General features: G+C 49.7%; 6 protein-coding genes across 6 annotated transcripts; 3 read left to right on the top strand and 3 right to left on the bottom strand.

Annotated features, from left to right (window-relative positions):
- Nucleotides 1-92: 92 nt before the first annotated feature.
- Nucleotides 93-2,138, top strand: BCR38DRAFT_338097 (uncharacterized protein; the record flags this gene model as incomplete). The annotated part of the gene is made up of 2 exons (XM_040855588.1): nt 93-1,261; nt 1,313-2,138. The coding sequence occupies 2 exons, from the start codon at nt 93-95 to the stop codon at nt 2,136-2,138; spliced, it is 1,995 nt and encodes a 664-aa protein (XP_040717752.1).
- A 462-nt stretch (nt 2,139-2,600) lies between these two features.
- On the bottom strand, nt 2,601-4,901 carry BCR38DRAFT_303404 (uncharacterized protein; the record flags this gene model as incomplete). Its single annotated transcript, XM_040854581.1, has 2 exons — nt 2,601-4,063; nt 4,211-4,901. Coding segments are annotated over 2 exons (2,154 nt in total), but the record flags the coding sequence as incomplete, so codon positions are not given.
- A 740-nt stretch (nt 4,902-5,641) lies between these two features.
- Nucleotides 5,642-7,086, bottom strand: BCR38DRAFT_151775 (uncharacterized protein). The gene has a single exon (XM_040853716.1). The coding sequence runs from the start codon at nt 6,803-6,805 to the stop codon at nt 5,744-5,746; it is 1,062 nt and encodes a 353-aa protein (XP_040717754.1). The 5' UTR covers nt 6,806-7,086; the 3' UTR covers nt 5,642-5,743.
- Nucleotides 6,893-8,135, bottom strand: BCR38DRAFT_482770 (uncharacterized protein; the record flags this gene model as incomplete). Its single annotated transcript, XM_040863542.1, has 4 exons — nt 6,893-7,688; nt 7,760-7,811; nt 7,961-8,029; nt 8,102-8,135. 4 exons carry the CDS (start codon nt 8,133-8,135, stop codon nt 6,893-6,895), a joined length of 951 nt encoding a protein of 316 aa, XP_040717755.1.
- A 3,005-nt stretch (nt 8,136-11,140) lies between these two features.
- BCR38DRAFT_482771 (uncharacterized protein) lies at nt 11,141-11,545 on the top strand (the record flags this gene model as incomplete). The annotated part of the gene is made up of 1 exon (XM_040863543.1): nt 11,141-11,545. One exon carries the CDS (start codon nt 11,141-11,143, stop codon nt 11,543-11,545), a length of 405 nt encoding a protein of 134 aa, XP_040717756.1.
- On the top strand, nt 11,298-13,138 carry BCR38DRAFT_426153 (uncharacterized protein). The gene is made up of 3 exons (XM_040859745.1): nt 11,298-11,981; nt 12,037-12,290; nt 12,345-13,138. Exons 1-3 carry the CDS (start codon nt 11,573-11,575, stop codon nt 12,846-12,848), a joined length of 1,167 nt encoding a protein of 388 aa, XP_040717757.1. The 5' UTR covers nt 11,298-11,572; the 3' UTR covers nt 12,849-13,138.
- Nucleotides 13,139-14,890: the final 1,752 nt, after the last annotated feature.

The raw sequence follows: 14,890 nt of genomic DNA on the forward strand, positions 1-14,890 counted from the left end.
CTTAAAACTCAATATTCGGGAGCTGTCCTTTATTCCTTCTCCCATCTGCGACCTACATTTGGCTTCGCATTTCAGCCTCCAGAAATCAGATCATGGCTGCTACCCTTCCTCCGTTTGCGCCGTTCCCAGAGGCAGCTTGGCGAGATCATCTCGCTCCAGAGGAATGGGAATCATGTCTCTCGACATGGTTGTTATTGGCTGAGGCCTATCTATCACTCTCAGAGGCCGAATTATCTAGAATATCTTCCAAGGATGAGTCTCTTACGCCCTACCTCGTCTCATTCATGAAAGAGACGGCAACCTCCGGCGTTGGTATTCTCGGCACGTCTCCTTCGGCATCGACACTCCTTCGCAAGTGTTTCTTGCTTACTTCTCGACTATTGAGGCTCTCTTCTGCACCTTCTTCACTCCTTCAATGGGAATTCTTGTCCCATTTCAGCCGAATTTATGGAAAGAAGAGAGCATCACCAGTCCTGGCTGCCGTTTTTAAGAAAACGGGCGAGACGCCCGAAACATCGTTACATGCATTGAAGAAGTATCTTATCATTTCTTTGGACGACGGTATCAAGGGTGACCTCAGGATAACAGAAATGCGTCTGAAAAGACTCAATCACCTTATCCACGTATCTCCTGATACCGCTTCCTTTTTCCTCGCGGGCAGCGACTTCCTGGACGGATTGGTCAGTTGTTACAAAATCATGAATCCACCCCTGAGAAAGACTATCATCACCACTGCATACTTATGCCTCATTGGACTGACAGAAGGGTCTTCTCCGATGTATTCGATGCTCACAGACCAGCTTTATTCCCTGAAAACAGCTGCAGATGCCCACAAGGCTGGACCCATCAATGCAAATGACTCCATGGTCGCTGAACTGGTCACTGTTACCCCAATCCTGAAACAAGTTCAGCATCGCCTTGATGAGTCTGTGTCAACTGCAACCAGGATGAAGTCAGTGATCACGGCGCTGGAAGGATTCCGCAAACCTGGTGGTAAGGTCAGACCCAAAAAGCTGGTCAAGCGCAAGATCGACAAGGGCAAAGGGGTCGCGAATGTGGAAGATGATGATCAAGCTGGGGATATGCATGTGCACAGAATGAGCCAAATTTCGCAGATTCAAGACCTTTTTCCTGATCTGGGCTCCGGATTTATCTCGTCACTACTAGATGAATATGAAGACAGCACGGAACAAGTCATATCACATTTGTTGGAAGAATCCCACCCGCCGCACCTGGCTAATGCAGATCGTACCAAAGAGCTGTAAGTCGTCCAATTACTATCTACCTGTTGCTATGCTAACGTGGATTATAGTTCGCAAGATAAGCCCCGCAGAAGGAGAAGTAGCCTCGTGCCGCGCTCTACGCCACCGCAAGTTCCAGTTCGTCATAACGTGTTTGACGATGACGAGTTCGACAGACTAGAAGTTGATGTCTCTAATCTACACTTTGGGAAGCACAACCCGAATAAAACCGCAGATGATATCCTCAAGGATAGATCCACCGCACCAAACAAAGCAGCCATTCTTTCAGCACTGTCCGCATTTGACGCGGATGACGACGAAAGAGACGATACATATGATGCCGCAGACTCCGGGTTCGCTGTCAATGATGCCCTAGCGGATGACGCCGATGACCAGAAACGAAAGGACATTGCTGAAAAGACTCTCTTCAAATCCTATCAGACAGATCCAAAACTGTTCAATAGAGATTCTGATACCCGACGCGGAAACTACCGAATGAAGTTAAAGCAGGATACGGGCATGACTGACGAGGCCATCGAAGGCTGGGCACTGATGTTGAGTCGAAATCCTCAACAAATAAAATCTTTTGAGATGAAGTACAGTGCTTTTGGTGGCAATCAGCCACCACTCGCATCAACTGCTTGGCGAGAAAGCCCGGCTGGCTCGGGGACAGAAGATTCGGGCACGGATGGAGGGGCCGCCAGAGGAGGTTTCCGCGGCCGAGGCAGGGGAAGAGGACGAGGTGGCGATCGTGGAGGGAATGTCGCTGGTCCCACCGGCGAAAAGGCGACAGAAAATGCCCGTCGACACAAGGAAACAAACAAAGGGTCGAGGGCGAATCACAACCGAAGAGACCAGAGGGCCCGGAAAATGGGGCGAGGAGGTTTGCCTGGTTAATTGTACTCCGTCCCGAAATCCATCGTTCAGCACACCGTTTCACTCACACCCGTGGCCGAAGAGCAATGCCCCCGCCGCGTAATCGACTGTGATGCTCAACGTTGCCTTTGGCTAGACCGGTGTTGCTTAGTTTGACTCATCTTGCAACCAACGTGAGTTGACCAGGTATTGAAATATTTGCGCGCCTCTCCAGATGTAGAGCTGGGGGGCATGCCGGGTTACTTTAAGATGTCGTGTGCAGAACGATTACACGATCCGACGCCTTTTGCCTAATTGTTGACTGTTGGTCCGGACAAATGGCACAGGAACAGGCTGATGTTTCCCCAAGACCACCTCCCCACGGTCGCCATATTTGTTCTCGTAAAGATCCTCATCGTTGAGAGCCAATGCATATGGACTCCTCATATCACTCATGCCTGGTGAGGCAGCTTGTGGGTTGACAAAGAATGTGCTCAACGCTGCTGGAGATGCAACACTGTTGAACGACGACCCCATCTCTTCCATGCCCGTATAGCGCCAATATGCTTGATCCCCATTGGCTTTGGGGGTTGCCAATTCGGATACTGAGGTCAGATCGTGGTCATTCTCTTGCCCAGGCCCAACGCCGGCAATCATGGACATGAGGGACTCCCTGGAACTGCGTCGAGTGTCCAAGTACTCGCGTAGGTCAAAGCAAGTTTTACAGACAGGGTAAACGGGCCAGCGATCTGCCTCATTGAGATATTGCGGAAGTTGTGGCCTGGTCTGCTCCCCGCAACGCTCTTGGATGTCGTCGAATATGTCAAAAATCGGAGTGAAGAACGTTTGCCTAGGTCCGGCACCGAAGTACTTATTTCTTCCCCACAAAGTGCCAACGAGTGCATTGGTGTCGCAATCCACAATGGCGGCGCCACTATCGCCTTGGACGCCGATGCCACCGCGAATCCAATCGTCTTCATTGTCATACGAGTATGGCTCCTCGATGAACCACTCGCGTGTGCCTTTTCCAGTACCGTTTGCGGATGGGGAGAGGTAAGCGGGGATATCACAAACTTGGCCTCGTTGGTGTCCTGACGTTCTGCCCGTGGAACACACTTCGCTGCCAGGCATAACACAGCTCATTTTCGTGATGGGCACCTCTTGCTTTGGTGTTGCCGTCGTGGGGAACTTGCGAACCAGGTTTGCTTGGCTGGTCTGAGACAGAGCTGAAATCAACGTCCAGTCCATTACAACAAACGGTGGCTCTTTGTTGCAGTCTTCCCAATAAGGATCGTGAGATATTCTCGTGGTCTTTAAGTCGTACCCGGAAGTGGCAGTGAGCCTACCGACTTTGTAGTCGACATTGTCCAATGCATCGTGCTTCTCCTTCAGACAGCGGTCACGGTCATCCGGCGAGGGGTGTTGAATCATTACTGTTCCCGCTTGGTTTGCCTCGACGAAGGGGTGGAAACTGGCCAGCCAGTAATCCCCTCCCCCAATTGTCAAACACGGGCCGAGAGTGGCCGACACATCATCACCATCTGGAAGGACTGCACCAATGCTGTCTCCCATACAAGGACTAATGTAGCAGAACGGGTTTCTGGGCGTGCAAACCTCGTCGGGCATTGCCTTGCTCAACCCTCGAGCCCAAACAAGACGATCAACTTCACCAACGGAAAACATGAACGTCACGTTAATTCGGTGGTTTTCAGGAAGGAGATCCTGCACATGGGTTGCTATCAATACTTTCCTCGCTCTTGACACCGAATTCTTCGTCATGAAGCAAACGCGCCTAGCGTCACGTTTATTTCCTCTCAGGACGCTGATCGTGTGACCCGGTCCACACCATTTCGGGATAAACTCAATTAAGAATGGAAGAACGACGTGCTCCCATATGACTGGGAAGCTTGCAGATTCGAGAAGCCTTGGGGTTACTCCTGGGCTTCCGCCAGTTTTTGGCGTGGTTCCTTAATGATGTTAGCCATGAGCAACGAGGGGGTCAATAGGACAAGCGGCGTTACAGGACAACCAACGCACGGCTTTGTAATACCTTGACCGCTTGAGCAGTCATCGAGGTAGGATCTAGCTCTCGGCATGGGCGACACTGAAAACACTCGACTGCATTTGTTGGGACTTACCGTTAGTCCGCCTCAGCCTCTTCTCGACGACATTCTTAAGCTGCTCCCGGCATCGTTTCTTGTAGATACCGATAGACATCTCCATTTTCAGCACTTTATCATCAGCCAACTGGCCCTTGGCGACCTTTATTTTCGCCTTTTCCGGCTTATCCAAAGAGTTCGATCGTGACATCGTCGTGGTTCCAAGCAGGTTGCTAGACTCGCAACTATTTCTCTGGGACCCAGCATCCTTATGCACCCACCTGATGTGGCAGTCTAAGAGGTCCTTATTGCTGAATAAGCTTTCTGCACATCCTAGAACAGGGCAAACAAGCAAATGCTCGCTTTTGACGTGCCAGTTGAGCTCTTCCCTGGTGGCAAAACCGCTGCTCTCGCAGGGTCCATTGTCACTCCAGAGACAGACATGCAAGTGCGACATCTTGACATGATAATCCAGATCTTTCTCCCGAGGGAACTTGGCCTCACATCCCGGAGCGAGACACACATACTCACCCTCCCCAGCGGCTTGCAAGGTCGATGCTTCAGATGGGGACGATAATGCCTTTACCGTATTTCGCAGCGGGCTGGGACCACGCGACCAGGAGTTGCCGCCTGTGTAGCTGGTGAAGACATCTGACTGCGAAGCAAATTCCGTCTGCACAGGTGACAGAGTTGACCCCACGGATGAGGTTCGTGAGACGGTTGACATGGGTGGTGAGATACTCAAGGGTGGTCCCCCGGACATCAGGGCCGAGCCGTACAAGAAACCGGATACTTCGATGTCGGGAAATTTCTCCATGCCGGTGTTGATTCCGAAGCCACTGAGGGGGAATTGATACGGGCCATAGCTATAGCTGCTGTCGGAGACGGGTTTGCGCTGATGGGGTGTGTAGAAGCCCAACTCCTCCGATTGCATGGGTTGGGTTCCAACTAGCTTCGGCACCTCCTCGCACGCAATACCGTCTGTAATAGGGAACACACATGATTTAGATGCCTGCGTGTGCCGGTGGTGGCGACTTGGCTGCGAACCAGCATCGTCCATTGTTCGGACGGTTGAAAGCGGAATGGCGCTTGTGGAGATGCGAAGTTCGACTGGAAATGAATGCTTATTTGGAGGAACCGATACATATAACACGGAAAATTTAAAGTGCTTAGAGCGAATCCAGGGCAGGTTCATAATGGGTTGATCTATCTGGGGACGGATGGATGGCCTTCTTAGCGGCGGCCTCCAGGCAGCAGGATTCTGCGGCTGCGGCGCAGCATGACAGGTCGGCGAACCACACACCTCTTGGGTCAGCATCGGTGGTTTCGTTCTCGACGATATCATAACACTAATCACGAAGTCCAACGAGAATGAAGTTGCTATTCAAAAGATCAAGTCCAGAAAGCACGCCTTGCTGCCCGCCCAGCAGATCTCATTGAGAAAGACAGAAACTCCGTGTATCACCTCGCCATGACTAACAACTCGTCAAAACACATTTACGTTTCCGCATCCATGCCGTAAAAAGCATGAAAGTTCGCCTCCGATGATCAAAATGTGGCTGCGTGCGGGACGTTGATGTACTGATGGACAATAATGTCTCCGCACCTCCCTGTGTTGCTGCTTGGCCGAGCACTCGAGCGAATCGTAAACGTATTCGAATGTTCCGCTGCCTGGCTGTTCACGTTTTCGTGCGAATTACCAGAAGGGTCATCGGGATCCTCACTGATACTGTTTAACGAGAAACGGCGCGTGCTGTTCATATCCACTTCCCCTGCATCATCGCAAGGCAGCTTCGGTCGGTCCTGTGTCGGCATGTTGTCCTGGATGTCATCGCAGATATCCGATATGGCTGTGAAGTAGGTAATCCGGTGTTTGTCACCGTGGTAGACGTTTCTCCCCCACAATTGGCCTATCAGCTTGTTTGATAATAATTCGATAATGCCAGCCCCAGAGTCTCCCGGTATGCCCATCCCGCCCAGGTTCCATTCGTCGCTTTCAGTCTCTGCAGCTTGCACCGACCATTCCCTGGTTTCTATGTTGTTGCCGTGGTTCAAATAGGCGAGAGTTTCACAAATCTGCGCGGCCGACCAGCCACTGGTGCGAGCGGTACAGCACACGAAAGTAGGTTGCTTGGAGGGGATGCAACAAGGCAGCATGGGGTCCTTCGTTTCGGTGATGCTTTTGCCAAAGGAGTCACAACGCCCTTCGATGCTGATTCCGCGAATTTTATTGACTTTCGACTCGGAAGTTGCCTCGAACAGGACCCAGTCGGTTGTAACGCGCGGGGTCTTGGGAAAGTGATCTCGTCCTTCAGCGGCGCACTTTCGAGCCATGGACTTGGACTCGCGCGAGGTGACATACATTTGACCAGAGTAGGCAACTGGGTTTCCGAGTCGGGAGTGCTGTTGGCCTTGAGTCTGTCGCAGATCATCCTCTGACGGATGGACGGCATTGACTGGAGGTGGTCGTAGTTCTTTCCACTTCTGGTTCCGACCTCTGTCATCGAATATATGCCAATTGAGCAGCCAATAGACCTTGTTACTGATCTTAAGCATGGGACCCAAGGTACCGCTCCCATCGAGGCCCTCTGGTCCCACCGAATCACCCATGACGAAGTTGCTGTACCGGCGAATATTGATAGGAGGATGCCAAGGATCAGACCTCCGCGACCATTGGCTTGACGAGTTGCTTGATGATTAACTGGCGGTGTCAGATATAGAAGAAAACTGGATTTCACCTCTCGTGAATTCCAGAACCGTTCTGTTTTTCATGTTATCCGGGAGGTATCGGTCTTTTTGGCACTCCAATGCGGCTTTCATCTCCTCCGCGAGCTCTGCACTGGTCATGATGTCTATGATGCGCTGGCCTGGTTTCTCCCCCTTGAGGACGTTGATTGAATAGCAACCTTTGATACCCCTCAATTCAGCCTTCAGCGCTGGTAGAAGCTGGACTTCCCAAAGTTGGACAAATAGGCTGGATTCTTTCCGGGTCTCCACGGTGGAATTCTTCTGTATATGGACGGCTTTCAACTTGATTGTCATCTCTTCCGGGGAGTACTTCTTCCTTGGCATTGGACCACGGTTGGTGATCAATTGGGTTGACCCAGGAGCACAACCAGCATCTTTGTCACGACCAGAAACTATTTGTGTGTCTCCTCTTGTATCCGGTTCTATGCTTCCAGATTCAATGGGCTTCAGTAACAACGCATTCAGGTTTCCGATAACGACGTCCTTCTTTCTCAATGGCCAGGTGGAGATGGATTTGCTCCTTGGGGAAGATTCCGGATGCCCAATGGATTCTTGTGGCGAAGTGTTCTGGTTGACGTTCGAAAGCGTTGATGCCGCAGGTGTGCTCGTGGTCTGCTCGGTAAAACTGCTCGTCGGCCGGTCCGGTTCTTTCACCACGCTTGGATAAGACGACCCAGGATTCGTCTTTGGGAATTTAGAGATTCCGAGTTCCCAGCTCCATTTCTGGAGTCTCGGGAATCGTTCTCTGTTTAAATATCAGCTTGACTGCAGCCACATTCCTGGGTGGGATGTTTGGGGGTACGAGAGCGCACTCACCTCGGACTTCCATTCCGGATCTTCGCTTTACGGATTCTATCCTTTGTCTTAGCTGTCAGTCGTGTCAGCTTCCCAAGGCCCTGCTTTAATTTGTCCATCTTCTTCGTATCGGACAAGTTGGGTCTCAATTGGTACAAATCGGCGACCAACCACGCTGGTGGCGCCGTGTCCACATATATTTATATGGTAAATGCCGCCTACCTCGATCAACCTTATTGGACTTGTTGCCTGACGTGTGTTTTCCAGCGGAAGAGGGAGGCCTGGCGCAGGCTGTTTTGCTTATCGTCAGTGAACTTGCAACTTCCAGCCAAGGCATATTTCGTGCATATCCGGTAAACTTACGAAATAGAGACGTGCCCCCAGGTCTGCAGGCCATGGCTTGACATGGAGTCCCTCATTCAGAAATGTATTTTCCTTGCGTTATCGGTTCACCGAAAAGTTGGGGGCCGGAAAGGAGGCCGCGACTGGTCGGCAAGTGACCATATCCACCGTACCATTCCTAACCATGTCATCCGACCTGGTGAGGCAGTGCATCGTGTGTTCACGCTAACGATCTCCTCTTTTTTTTCCAGTTCATGAGATCTGGTGTGGTTGCCTTTTCGTCACAAGGCAGATTTGAATAAGGCTCTGGCCGGTGGTTGGCGTTTTGGGAAAGGGTTCGCGATCATTGTCGACTAAAGGGGTTAGCTTTGGACCCCGACTACATGCATTTCTCAGCTTTACTGCCTTTAGACTCGATGTGCTAATCAAGAGCAACTCAATTCGTCATTTAGCTGGCCAGGATTTTACATTTAGCACTGCCCGAGGGAGGGGATCGGCGGTCATCCCTAGATGAACATGTTGACGTTTCCGGTGCGCAATATACCCACATTGGCTACCGCCCTAAGATTTAATTAATGCATCATAAGAGTAACCACGCGGACCCCTTTCGGTTTGGAAACATGCCAATGGTGGTCAGACCGATGAAGTGTGACTAAGGCGGTGCACTTGACAACATAGAAATTGCAATCACCGCACTGGAAACTTGTAGACTGAGAAGCATGCTGCGGGTTCTCACGGGAAGTAATAGGATTCAAGTCAACGAATTGCTTGTTAGCTCCAGTGTTCCTAGGTAAATACCCATGACTGCTCTTGGGAAAAGGTGGTCGTGTTATTGGGCCACACGACTGGGGTGACTCCCCCGTGATGTGCTATTTTTCTTCACTGTGATCTCTCCACTCTTTCCAGCGAGAATAGGACGACAAAAAAATGGCACGTAGGAATACCACAAAGAGATAGGCGGCCTGCCATGTATGCAATTCTGCACCCCAGTGAGTTGGATCTCCCAGTGTAAAACTTAGTATGGTGGCCATGATTTCTCTCCTACCGCAAAGTATTCGTGAGAAAAGCAGTATGGTTCGTTGAGCCAGGTCAGTGGGCTAAAGACAAAATATTCACAATTGATTACCCTAATATCTTATTCATGATGGCCTTTCTAAAAGTTGAGTGTGTTGCATTTTTATCGATTCTTACATGATTATGGATCTGCTGAATCCCGCTGCGGCGAGCATTAACAACTTCATCAAATGTAAGACGTTCAGTCGCCAAGTCACCGGAAACTGTAGCACTATTCCAATTGCGTATTATGTCTAGATTAGACATACTATTCGCGCTAACGAAAGCGTATAAGCAGTAAAGAAATTGTGTAGATAGTTCGGCCTTAGTAAAATACGAGTTAGAAAAGTTATGGCCTAGCCAATTCGTTGGTCATTCGTATTTTGTGGCAAGACGATGTGAATACGTATCTGTTGGTTATAGATAACCTTACGTTACTCAAGAAAGTTGAAAGCCCAAGGCGACTTCCGCGGATCTAATCAATAGTATTTATATTTGTGAAGAATCATTAATGCCGTTGCATTAGCTGTTAACAACGGCTGCTTAATTATAATGGTATACCTAGATCATGAGGCTGTCTGCTAGAAGCAACGTACTATAGAGACCGAACGGTCTATGTAGACCCACAGAAGTAGAGTGTCCATGGGGGGTCTGGGTGCCACATTTGGACCTGAGCCACGCCGCTTTTAGCCTGAGCCTGACCGGGGTTTCGCCTGAGCTTGGCCGAAGCTTGGTGTAACGAAACCTCTAATAGTCTAGCTGCGTAAACCACTAAAGAGTCTGTAAGGGTTTGTGCTAGTAAGTAAGTCCTGCTGCGGAGTCCTCAAGCAATAATATCGGGGTCTGACGTATGGAGTATAGGGCTCTGGGTAACTGAAGTATTCAAGTAGGGTAACTGGGAATAGAGTCGTCAAGGCAGTTTGCCTCACCAATGGGTTAGATTGATGCTTAGATTGATCACTGAAGTAGAGACTGTCTATCTATGAAATGCCTGGGAGTCCTGTCCCTTATATATCCGTCTCTCCTTCACTGATCCCCACTTGGATATGTTCTCTGCCAACATATCCTGTGGGTTGGATATGTAGTTGACCAACATATCCACCCCTGTAGGTCACGTGACCTGTCGGTCTTTTCCTTTCTCCGATGCGGGGTCCCGTGATCCTAGCGTCTGTATCCACCTGGCCTGCCAACGGGCCTGTAATGTTGGTCTAGGGCCAACGGTTCGTAACAAGGGTCACTTCGTATACAAGCTGGACAGGACCTACAGTCTCAACGAGAGGTTGATGGGCAGTTACATGACGAATTTCGTCAAATTGGTGGTCGTAGGAGGCGGCGAATTGCGCGTGTACGGCGCTGTAGAATCTGCGGCGAGCCCGGACATAATGCGCGCACTTGTGGAAATGATGTAGAGACGTCTGAAGATAACGATTCTGAGTAGTTTCAATTGATGATAGGCGTTGTGGTTGAATTAACTGATACATTGTCGTATAAGGTCTGCCAAAGTGTGCAATTGGACTGTGGACTACGTTATCCATAACCAGGAACCTATATGCTAGTCCAGGAAGGAGCAATAATTACTTTAGTATGGTAAAGGATCCGATTTTGGAGGCTGCAGGTTCATTAGCCTACAGATGGGCATCCTGACTCTAATGTTGACTTTCATGTCCCTATAGCAATCATGTAATAATCCCTGTTTATTGTCTTAGGTTTCGCTGACAAGATTGATTGATTCAATCCCCCGACTTAGGTCGAAGCTTATCCCTGCAATTTTATTATTTAGTGTAGTTTTACCTATCAAAATGAATGTGGTGGATACAGCCCTAGCCACACTAGGGCAGCACTGTAAAGAGCCAGCCACATGAACACGGCATGAGAAATATCAAAGTCGCAATGCGGTCATATCTTGTAAACATAGAAACTGTGCGTATTTAGACCTGGATCTCCCAGAAATTAACATTTCTTATCCATCTTCATCAATATTCATTCAGATCGTCACTGTTGCCAACAATGCTTCTTGGAACTGTCTTCAAGTTGACCACCTCAGGCGTCATGACCAACGCCACAACCACCATCGCACAGCGCAGTAATGGGCTCGAGCGTCTCAGATCTTGCTTCCGAAGTTTTCGCGGACGTTTTATCGATCCCAACTTTCACAAGCCGGAGGTCTTCATTTCACAAGCTCCGCACGCCTCGTTCGCATCATCGACTGCATCTTCCCAAGTCCTCAATAAAGGCGCCACAATGTCTCCTACTGCGCCTACGGAGCGTATTCATTCCAATGCCCCGACCTTCCTGGCCTGTCTTGTCACAGCATCCGCTGCCAGCAACCCCCCCCAAATGTCAACCTTTGGCATTACAACGCTGACACCTGCAGATGTCCCCCCGAATGCGAGCCAGTATGCCACTGCCTAGGAGGCGGATGGGCTGCGCGCAGAAGTCATGAATATGCTGAAAAAGGAAAACGTCGCCTTCACGACGGTGGCCCTGTGTGGTATCGCCAATGATAGCAGCACTGTCGCTTGCTTCGTAGGTGTGCTGCCCGGTACTTGCGGACCGACTCTGCCTACGGCCATTATCCATGGCATCTGGGATGTGTTCGACAGACGTGGTATTGCTGGTGACGACTTGATGATTCAAGTCAGCGAGTACCAGGTCGCCCTCTATTTACATGCGTTCTCGTTCCCCTTCTCTTTCGAGGATACGTATGGCAATGGTGCGCTTTTCCCGGGATGTTCTCTCGGTCGGCAGGGCGATAGTCGTTATGGGTCTTTCTCCTTCATGCTCGAGGTACGCGCCGAGGATTCTACTAAGCTCCTTGGTGTAACCTGTGGTCACGTTGGGAATCCCGGTAAGTACATCTATATATTTTATACGTACACAACTGTGCCTGACACCTCTTTTAGATTGGTATAACAACGGCTTTACCGGCACCACAATCGAGAGTCCCTCCGCCTTCCATCACGACATGTGGAACCAACGTCTTCGCAAGAGCCATCAATTTGTTAGCGAATGCCAAACCATACAGTCCTTCTCCTGCACTGTTGGTCAGCTGCGGTATGCTACTGCTATACCCGATACAACCTCGGGTCCGGACCCTAAATCCCGTCTCGACGTCGCCATCTTCGACGTGAATGGCAACGGTCGCACTAGTACCAATGTAAGTTTTCTACGGTATCGAGTACAGCCAGTCCTAATTGATTCACCTACGTAGGATCCCTACATCCGTGTAGCCGACTACTTGAACGATTATGGCGGTCTAGGCAACGACGTTGTCTCCATGGCTGGCGCCCGAACCGGTGCCACTATTGGAATCAAGCTCTCAACTTCGGTGGCGGTTGCCCTGTACCATGGAACCAATCTTATCACCGAGACTATCGAAAAGTGTATCGTTCCTTGCGATTCGGGTCCCGGCGTTTTTGCAAGGCCTGGCGATTCCGGTGCTTTGGTTTTCGATGCCAAGCATAAAGCCGAAGGCATAGTTTGGGGCGGCGGCGACAACAAACCTGCTTCTAACAACACGACTGTGCCCACCAGCACCGCTGCTGACGTGGCTCTCCAAGTCATGACGTCGGTCCCGGGCCTTGATGCCAGCAAGTTCGTGTACTATACAGAGCTCAAGCACGTCAAGGATTACATCCAGCAGAAGCTGGATTCTGAGTACGGCACTGGAAACTACGAGGTGCTTTGGGGTTCAGGAGGCCAGCGGTGGATCTAGTAGTCGCTGGGGACGAGTTATTTGCCTAGACACACCACCAGGCCAGGTCAATGTGGGGGTCGGATGGTGGATTCATCGGACTACTACCATCGTACCTGGGACAGATCGGTAGACAGGTAGTTACAAATCAAGCCCCTGCCATCTTCTCTCTGCATCAAGTGGTATTGATACGTGACCCCATGGGGAGTTACCCTGTAGCTATAGACAAGATAGATAAGAGCTATAAAAGAGCTCTGCCAGGCCAGAATAGCCGACCTGGCCATCCTTTCCCAATACAACAATTCACACCCCATATGCACTCGCATCAGGTATATTCAACTATGCTGTGTTTGCTATTTGGCAAAATCATTAATCATGCAGTATTTCATTTGACAGAAATGGCACTGATTCTCTCCCACGTTAAACATTCAGAAATAGAATGCCATAATCGGACTATTGATTTTCCTGCGATGCAAGATGGTCCTTAATATCGGACTATGTTCCTAGCAGACCTACGAGACGAGCAATATGATATCATATGATTCTATACCATTGGAATGGGACACGCCTTGAGCACCGTCACACGCCTATACAAAGCATGCAAGACCGACGGTACCGCTATTGGATTTGCTGGCTGGGTTCTCGAAGGCGAAACTGAGAACGGCGGCCAAGATAACCCAAAAAAGAGGTCAGAACAGGATTAGCTTCCAGACACACTTCACGTAAAGGCATGGGCGGACATATCTAAAACTTCGATGAACGAGCGACTACTTGCCTTAGACAACCTCGACAATGTATTGCGTGAGTGAGTAAAATGATTGCACCCCACATATCTTTTTATGCTGATACGTTCTCTGGGTTTAACTTTCATGTCTGTATGCCCAGATCACCAAAGACAAGAGGTTGGCTCTTTTCTGATGGAACAGATTTGGGCTGAGGCAGACCGGGATTGGCGGCATATATATGTCCTAGCATCGCCAGCAGGGGTACATCTGTATTCGAATTTGACTTTAAGACTCTCAACCAAGTAGAGACGGATACAGGGGTGATTACGAGCATGCTTCGGAAAGGTCGGCAGAGTTTGTGACCAACGCACCCTCAAATACCATTCGCTGGCGGTCTAGGCTAAGAAGTAGCCTAGAGTGCCCCTAAACTGAGCCGAGCACCTCGGAGGGGGTGCAAATAGTTATATAAGATATATACTTCGTATAGTCCTACGCTAACTGCTAAAACGCGGTATATCCTATTAGCTAGTATTAGCTAAGGTCTCGGCGCTAGTTATACCGCGCGGCACGCTAGAATCAGGTTTCTAGAGGATCCTACTTGATTTATCGGATCTGTATGCCCTACAGATCTCTATAGACCTCCACAGATCCTATCAGATAACCCTGTGGGCTATATCTATTTACAAGCCGTATATAACGTAGTCCACAAGCGAACGGGTCACGCCAATAGCAAAAAATAGAACTAAACTTCCTAACTTTACCACGCAACTAATTCTCGATGGATTCTGCTCAAAAAGAATCTCAATTACTCCTTGCAACTCAGGCTATCAGAAATGACTTAACACTTAGTATCCGACGTGCTGCAACAATCTACAAAGTCTCGAATACTACTCTCCAGGCGCGTCTTCAAAAACGTCAATCACGTCGCAATATCGAAGCTAACGGTCGGAATTTCACAAAACTAGAAGAAAATACGATTATTCAAAGGATAATTGAGCTAGATTCGCAAGCACTTCCTCCCCGGCTAAGTGCTGTTGAAGATATGGCAAACCGACTGCTACGCGACTCGCATATCACAAAGGAGGATTTTCTTCCGGCATTTTGCGACGCGTTCAAGAAGAGCCTGACCGAAAGCAATATTCGTGCAGGCTTTCAAGGGGCTGGGCTTGTGCCTTTAAGCCCAGATACTGTTATTGAGAAGCTGGATGTGAAATTACAGACTCCAACGTCCTCCCGGCCCCCTACGCGGGAAAGCCTTCCTTGGGCTTCTCGGACGCCAAATAACCCAACCGAGGCTACTTCGCAATCCGAATTTATTAAATCTCGAATTTCCAGGCA

Source organism: Pseudomassariella vexata (genome assembly GCF_002105095.1).
Source record: "Pseudomassariella vexata strain CBS 129021 chromosome Unknown BCR38scaffold_4, whole genome shotgun sequence".
Taxonomy (NCBI): domain Eukaryota; kingdom Fungi; phylum Ascomycota; class Sordariomycetes; order Amphisphaeriales; family Pseudomassariaceae; genus Pseudomassariella; species Pseudomassariella vexata.

What these genes read in the sequence shown, in the direction of transcription:
- BCR38DRAFT_151775 (XM_040853716.1), bottom strand. Translation starts at nt 6,805, where the DNA reads ATGGGTGATTCGGTGGGACCAGAGGGCCTCGATGGGAGCGGTACCTTG.
- BCR38DRAFT_426153 (XM_040859745.1), top strand. Translation starts at nt 11,573, where the DNA reads ATGAATATGCTGAAAAAGGAAAACGTCGCCTTCACGACGGTGGCCCTG. An exon ending in TGGTCACGTTGGGAATCCCG is followed by an intron (nt 11,982 to 12,036) that starts GTAAGTACATCT and finishes CACCTCTTTTAG; the next exon opens with ATTGGTATAACAACGGCTTT. An exon ending in ACGGTCGCACTAGTACCAAT is followed by an intron (nt 12,291 to 12,344) that starts GTAAGTTTTCTA and finishes TCACCTACGTAG; the next exon opens with GATCCCTACATCCGTGTAGC.